The sequence below is a fragment of the Triticum dicoccoides genome, chromosome 7B (genome assembly GCF_002162155.2).
Source record: "Triticum dicoccoides isolate Atlit2015 ecotype Zavitan chromosome 7B, WEW_v2.0, whole genome shotgun sequence".
Lineage (NCBI taxonomy): Eukaryota > Viridiplantae > Streptophyta > Magnoliopsida > Poales > Poaceae > Triticum > Triticum dicoccoides.
In genome coordinates, this window is record NC_041393.1 from 550,144,378 (window position 1) to 550,152,183 (window position 7,806).

At 40.5% G+C, this 7,806-nt stretch overlaps 1 protein-coding gene across 2 annotated transcripts in view; it reads right to left on the minus strand.

Moving 5' to 3' along the window:
- LOC119336543 overlaps positions 1-7,566 on the minus strand; it is a 10,063-nt gene extending 2,497 nt beyond the window's left edge. Inside the window, exons 1-11 of one of the 2 annotated variants that reach the window (XM_037608583.1) lie at positions 7,303-7,566; positions 6,158-6,613; positions 5,987-6,064; positions 5,248-5,405; positions 4,085-4,148; positions 3,263-3,330; positions 2,656-2,911; positions 2,115-2,258; positions 1,885-1,991; positions 1,747-1,800; positions 1,587-1,670 (exon numbers count right to left, since the gene is read on the minus strand). In XM_037608583.1, the coding sequence (XP_037464480.1) occupies positions 1,587-1,670; positions 1,747-1,800; positions 1,885-1,991; positions 2,115-2,258; positions 2,656-2,911; positions 3,263-3,330; positions 4,085-4,148; positions 5,248-5,405; positions 5,987-6,064; positions 6,158-6,494 (1,350 nt within the window). In that variant the 5' untranslated portion in view covers positions 6,495-6,613; positions 7,303-7,566. The remainder of the gene's footprint in view (positions 1-1,586; positions 1,671-1,746; positions 1,801-1,884; positions 1,992-2,114; positions 2,259-2,655; positions 2,912-3,262; positions 3,331-4,084; positions 4,149-5,247; positions 5,406-5,986; positions 6,065-6,157; positions 6,614-7,302) is intronic. The other variant, XM_037608582.1, reaches the window with a different exon arrangement.
- Positions 7,567-7,806: the final 240 nt, after the last annotated feature.

Consider the following 7,806-nt stretch of genomic DNA (forward strand, 5'->3'; position numbering starts at 1 on the left):
GTCAACATGCTACGCGGGCAGGTCAACGAGCACTCGTGAAAAAAGGACCTCCCTCTCTCTCTCTCTCTCAACGCGCAACCAAGAAGGTCTGCGAATGATCGTGCGAAAAAGGACCTCAGGTGAACCACTTACTATAGAATTAGGACCTAAACGTGCATTTTGAAAGAAGTAGGACTGAAGTGACACTGCCCAGAAACTTTTAGGACCGCCAACGTATTTTTCTCGCCGGCCGGTTGGGCCCTCTGTCAACATGGCATGGGTCAACGTGCTACGCGGGCAGGTCAACGAGCGACTCGTGAAAAAAGGACCTCAGGTGAACCACTTACTAAAGAATTAGGACCTAAAGGTGCATTTTGGAAGAATTAGGACTAAAGTGACACCCCGATGAAACTTTTAGGACCTCCAGTGCATTTAACTCTATATTTTTCTACAGACTAAGTCAAACTTAAAGAAGTTTTTGGAACGGAGGGTCATGCTTTCCCACCTACCCCTAGGCACATCCGACCTCAGCCAATGCTGCACTAGTAGCCACCTTGTCTGGTTAGCCTCTATCGATAGCAACCTCACATCTCTGACCTCCTCGAACTTTAAAATGACCAACCAGGGACTTGCTCCTGGTGGCATTTGTTTTAAAGAAGAGACGTGAGCACACACACCCTGCAGAGGTTGAGCCTCGAACACAACAACCTGCTACAGCTAGCCACCTCATCAGGCAGTCGGTCTCAAAGTGGAGCGTGATAACTACCACAAAGCTGGCTGGTGTTCGGGTCTAGTGGTGGGGATGTATTAGTGGGCGGCGGCAGCTTGATTTCAATGCAGAGATGGTGCGATTCATGCTGCATCCAACTTTGGATCCAAAGGTGGAGATGGCGACTGCATCCTGTCATAGGTTTAATGATTTGTGTGTTATGCTGCACAGGGGGCGGATGGTAGCAGACCTACTCCAACTACAGTGAACCAACATGAGTGCCATCACCCAGTTACATTTGCCTTTTTACCCTACTGTCTCACATCAGCCAACACACAATCATCATCATTGCAGACATTGTGAAGGACCTAGAGACATAGAAGGCAAGGATATTTGCATCCAGTACATGTGAAATACAAAGGCTACTGGCAAGTTTTGTGAATACGGTGATTTTGCAGAGGCTTTTATTGAAGGTGGAACTTCATTGTACCATTTATCAAGATTGGGTACTTTGGAATGGCATGCATCTAAAGTAATCCCAACAAACAAAATCAAGTTTACATCCTAATCAAACTACATACACAAATGGCATCTGATCATGGAGATACCCCTGTAGCTAAACCATCAAACACAACCTTGTACTAGTTTCATGAACTTGTTAAGACTTGAGACCAAAGCGTAGGCCATGTGGCATTAACACTGAGAAATATATCTTACATAACTCATCATTTGGACTAAAGGCAAAGTTCAGTCTGTAAGTCATAGAATGAAACATGTACAACAAGGATTACTTTTAAAATGTTTTATCAAATTAGATTTTAATGCTAAACGAGTAAACATTGACTGCACATAGTACAAATTTTATAATGGTTCACAACACAAGCTGCAAAAAGGGTACCTTGGTTATTGTCGGTGAGACCCTTCGTGAAGGGTGTATTACACGAGGATTAATTGTTTCTGATGTTTCCAAGGTTATAGATACCTGTGAAACACATTAACTAGTTATATGTTTAAATCCCAGTTCAATACATAATAATTTATTAAACTCGGTCTTTTACCTCTAGACATCTCCGCGTTCCAGTTCCATGAAAAAAAGTGAGTGCTCCACCAATCTGTAATCGGCAAAATAAGATAATCAATCTACCAACAACAAAGCAGTAAGCCAGTAGCAAGCGCAATAAGGGTAATTAAAATACCATATCACCAAAGTAATAAGTTGAGTCAGAATTCTTTGGTGAGAAACGAAGCAAGACTTGATCATCTATTCGTATATTATATGATCTTCCTCTCATAAAGCCTTCTGCTGCAAAACATTGAATGTGCAACTAAGAATTGGAAATCAATGTTTGTCATATGGCATGTAATTTACAACAAAAGGAGCAATGATGGATTAAAATAACTCCATAACTGAGACACGGTGGCTTACATCCAGATGGTTCAACATGTTTTGGCGTGAGAGGGAGTCCAACGTCATCTTTTGGGCGATCAGAATCTAGAGAAAATCTTTCGCCATTTGATGGACGACGATCCAAATGCAATTGATCTAGCTTCCTTAGAGGTGATACCGGTCCTGTTTGTGCCATTTACTTCATTATAAACACCCAAATATTTACCGTTAAACATTTACAGAAAGGACAAATAGGTAGCATTCTCATGGAGACCTGACTAATGTAAGACTTGTTATTTCATTGTGAAATGGAAGAGGAATAAGCCCAGTCAAATTGAATTTGAAAAGAAAAGAAAAAGGAGAACTGAAAACAGGTCCTTGTGCATGAAAAGAAAACTGGGAGCTAAAACACTAATAATTAATATGACAATATGCAAGTGTAGACAGAATTAATCATTAGGAGGCACCAAGGCAGATAGAATCCTGTAGAGCAGAACTTGACAGTATTGGAACATTGGTGTTTCCTTATGAATATCACAGCTCTTGCAGTCCCACACAAACTATAAGGTTCACTCCTTACCTCCACCATGGTCATCAGAAATCTCGGACACTGAGAATCGAGGAATTGCATTATATGACGGGAAAGTGGGGCGCTCTCCCTGAGAATACAATGCTTCATTCATGGAGAGACGTGATGATAAGGAGAGCGTCGATGTTGAGGTCCTGATGGGAAAGTCCGTATTTGATTTGGAAGGGTTATATGAGGAAACCGATGAAACTTCATCTTTCGAACTATCATATCCTTCTTCTAGATCAGTATTATCATTTGCTTTGATCTGCAATAAGAATATTATATGCCAGCATGGGTTGAAACAACAATCATGGAAATATACGGATATCACTGCTTAGCATGATTAGTCGATAATTACTATGTACATGAAAAATACCATACATTGGAAAACAGTTCAGATCCTACTAACATTTTCATCAGTTGACAAAATTACAAACTACAGATCTTCTGCATACTGATATGTCCTTGTTTAAGTAATCAAAATAACTACGGACAATTCATACAAGATATCACTGTAGAAACAAACTCATGCAAGATAACGTGTAAGAAACGGATAAAAGGTAATTTAAGTGCAATGAAATCTCAGAGATGGGTTACAAGCTAAATAAGGACTCACCCATTCTGACTCATCATCTTTTTCCCTCCAAAATATACTCAGTTGCTCAACTGAGAGTGGAAAACTCCCTGAGATATGTAAACAGTTTAGCATTGATGAGGATTAACATAGTATGCAGTTTAGTATCACTAAAATTCTGCTGTTGCACATCCAGTAACAACTCTGCAGCATTCAGTTGTTGTTTTCCATGTACGTATTTAAACAGGATTGTGGTGTCAGTCTCTACTATATTATTTACGACTGTCGTGCATATAGGTTTTCATGAAAGGTTGAAAACAGAAAGCTACATGTATTTTCCTAAAAGAAGGAACCACTGGAATTCAGTCATCTATAGGAACCCCGGTGAAACTGGAATTGATATAAAGAGTATCCATGTTGAACAAAATCACTTGCGCACCACTGAGGATAAGGTGTTACGAAAGCACAAATGTACCAACCGCACAAAGATGTTAAGATTATGAAAACTTCAAAAAGATCCATATAACAATCACAGCACGAGATGTGACCTGTGAGGAGTGGGTGTAGCAATACAAATAAAAAAGGCATTATTGAGCACCTCATGATGGTTACAAAATACAGTATCGTAATTAATAATTATTTCCAACCTTGCCAAAATATATATATGCGCCCACCCACACACACACAAAAGCTATGTAACCCACATGTTCAGTGAATAAGTAAGCCCGCATGCTTCAGTGAGTGAATCCACTACTTAACAGAAAAGTAGTTTAATCAACAACATACTTTTAAAATGCAGCAGAGAGTAATACACAGGATGACTGAAGTGCAAGAGCCTTAAATTATTGAATTTACATCACTGACCTTCTTCATTTAGTAAGTTGCTGCTTTTCTGGGAAACACATATCTGCAATGGGACTCGGGTTTCCTACAGAAATGAATTCAATTTTAAGCTATCGCTCTGAGACATTTGGCTTATTTTAATGTCCGAAACTTCCATAATTGCGTTACAAGACTGGGTATGAAGTAGAGAATGATGCTAGAAATAAGAAAATGGAATCATGTTGTTTTCAGTACAATGGTTAAGAGAATTTTCAAAGAACTCAGCTCAAGGCTAGCTTAAGCAGCACAAACATGCATTGACTATCAAATTCTCCTTTAAGGAGATAGAAAAATTAACATTAGTCTTGGTGTTTCTCGTATAACAGAGGAATTAGATGGACCATATAATGCTCAAATATATGGAAGCCTGCAGTTGCCTCCCATCATCACAATATAATGGAGACATGCAGACAAGAAACAAAATAAAAGAAAAAAATTGTCGGCGTATTCTTCTGATGCTACAGGATAGTCAACCAAGAACCAATATCAGTCAATGTCTTTCTGTGGGGTTCTAGTTTTACACTTCCAAGATTAAGTTTTCGAATTAAGTCAGGTCCTCATGCCCTAAAACTCCAGACATGTGTGATTATGAGTTTAAGACTAAAATTTTTAACACTAAGTAAGATTGTTTACTAAAATACTGTATGTTCTTAACCCTTCAGTAAACTTGACTACCATCTTGCTGTGTCCCTTGGATAGAAGGATGTAGGGGTAATCAATAGAAGGCCGAAGGTTGAGCTGTGACACCCCATTTTGCAAGGTATTTACTTGGTTTTCTAATCATACATTAAAATTTAATATGTAAACAATGGGCTTTAGTTTTAAAATATATAATCTTGCTAGGATAGTTAGATTAGAATCTTAGATCCAAAATTATCGCATTAGTACATCCGCTAAACATGCACTAGAAATATTTCACAAGTCACGGGCTAGAGAACTCAGTTTGAAGAATAATACAAATCACCAATGAAATTATGGATGGTCAACAAATCAAAGCTTCGAACATTTCAGCAAAGGAGAGGCTCCTACTGCAATTAAATTAATAAAAGAATAATATTTACAAGACTAGGGTCAATTTGATTTCAGCACAGATTGTCTGAACTTAAGGAGTAGAATTTTATGCCAACTACAAGAAGAAAACTCACCAGCTGAACCGCACTATTTACATTGCCTTTAGTTTGATCCTCGTTGCCCAAGTCAATCAATCTCCCAAACAATGTACTTCTAACATAATAAATATAGCGAATACTGATGCCCCTATATGATGGTGGTAAAATCCTTGGGAGCTCTAGACGTACAATATCTGCACAAAAAAAAAAAGAGCTGAGTTGCAATTTCTTTTAAAAAAATGTAGACCATTGTATTTCACATGATGCAGAGGATTTAGTTAAGTGAGCAGGTTAACAGGGGGAAATTATCCATTGTCAACTGAAGATCCTGGGCAAAACAGGAACTGGCCCTCCTAAAGTGTTTGAAAAACATGCAAGCAGCATATCCCTAAATAGTAAATCCTCATAGTCATGAGTCATGACCTTCCGTAACAGAGGTATAGCCAAAACTGTATTCACTTTGATCCACAAGTACAATCATGGGTGCTTAAAGTTTGATTTTGACGTAATGTGAAAAATGAGAACATGGATAGATCAATAACTAATATTTAAGATCAAACACAGGGTGGTTGACGAGACAGGTGATTTGCAGAATAAGAAGCAAAGCAAATTCAAATTACTGTATTACACTAACATGTCGTACAATACTAGGAAAAATGGAGGTAAAGCATATGAACAATATTTACTTTACGTTTCAAGCAATCTAGAAATGTAGCATTACATGATAAGTGCATTATCAACCTCCATTGATCCTCCAAAACAAGAGATAACTTACACGTTTTTGTTTGCCCCGAAGCTATTATTACTTTGGAGACTAATGAGGGTGCCGAACAATCCAAAAACAAATATTCACCTATATAATCAATTATAACACAAGAGGGTTATCACAAACAAAATAAAAGACACATTGATCAGTTATTTAAATGAAAGCTAGGTTGTTAAATACCTCTCCTTTGCTTAGACCCTGGTAAGGGCTTTGGAACAGAGAACCATTGGCTATCCAACTTCTCAATTCCTTTAAGTTCGAAAGATAGCCCATCTATCAAGAGAGATGTGACATCTCCACCTGACGCTGCCCCCACTTCATCCTTTAAACTAGCGGGACTACAGATTTCGATAGTCGCGGTAACTGAATCACCAGGTCTATACACTTCCTTGTCTGTCTGGAGCTTAAATTTTGGAGACAACTGCTGCTTGGCAGCTGAATCAACCTTACTGTCTTCAAACCACCCAACACTTTTGAAAAAGGAGAGCCCTTGCGGAAGTGGAAGTCGGAGTGACATATTACCAGACCAGTAACTCTTCCAATTCAACAAATTTCCACCGGTCCATCGAGAAAGAATAAGCCCACAAGATGCATCATTCTTCTAAAGCTGTGGCTGGTAACAATGATACAGTCCACCTGGAGATTCATCATGATTAAATTTATGTACATCAAACTGCGGCAGTAACTTATTCAGGAGGATTTTCTATATGTCAAAACAACTTTAGTACAAATCCACAATTCTCTCCATAAAGTGGAGAAGTGTAAATTTGTCCCAAATAATTTTCCAGGTTGAGAAGCTTCTCTTTGTTTGGAACTACTGGTACACTTGACTTACTCAAATTCAAAACTAGCACGGAGAAAAAAAAACATAATACTCCCTCCGATCCATGTTACTTGTCGCTCAAACGGGGAGCGACAGGACTTAAGAGTGAACATAACTAATCAAGCAAGTAGTCCTTATGCTGCATAAATGGTGATGCGAAGATGCTGACTAGCCAATGCCTTTCAGAGATAGAATGTCGTTGATTGGTTTGGAAGTGATCGCCTCAAAGCATGGCGAATCAACTCAGAGCAGCATCTCATCTGGATCCAGACACGCGAATCTACCTACCACGCCGGATCTGGCAGCAGCTCAGGAAGGAACTCGTCCGAGCGGGCTCAACCGCAAGGGGGCCTGCTGCCTAGGAAACGCGATGGGGAAAGGGGGCCGCCGGGCGGGCGAGAGATACGAGATGTGAGAAAATCGCCCAGTGCCGCCAAACAATGGACGCATTCGCTCCGGCGGAGATAGGTGGCAGACGGAGATCGAAGAGAAATCGACTTACCGGGGGAGATGACCACTCCGGCCGGCGGGATCTCCACTCCGCGCCCGCCAACCCAACCCAGCAGAGGGGAGGACGAGGACGGGAACGAGGACGAGGACGGCGGATGGGTTGGAGGCCGGTGCTTGGGTGGAGTGAGGCGCCGGCGAGCGCGAGAATTGGGGTTTGAGGCCCTCGGATTTGGGGAGACGAGAGGGAGGGGGGAGGGACGACGTTGCCTTGCCTGCTGCAGGTGCGTCGTTCACCTCCTGTTTGCTTGTGTTTTGTTTTCCTTTGAGCAAAAAGCACGGCACCTGTGGATCTCAGCCGGAACAGTTTTATTTCAGAAGAAAATTTGAATTTGTTGATACTTTGTGCATATCGCGCATATCAGGGTTGAGTCGGATACTCGGGTAAAAGCATCTCTATCTAGCAGATCTCGCATAACTCCGGCAAACTGCGTTTTACGGGATGTTATACAGGATGGCCTAATAAACCGGCCCGATCAGATCCACGAAAAAGGCCATG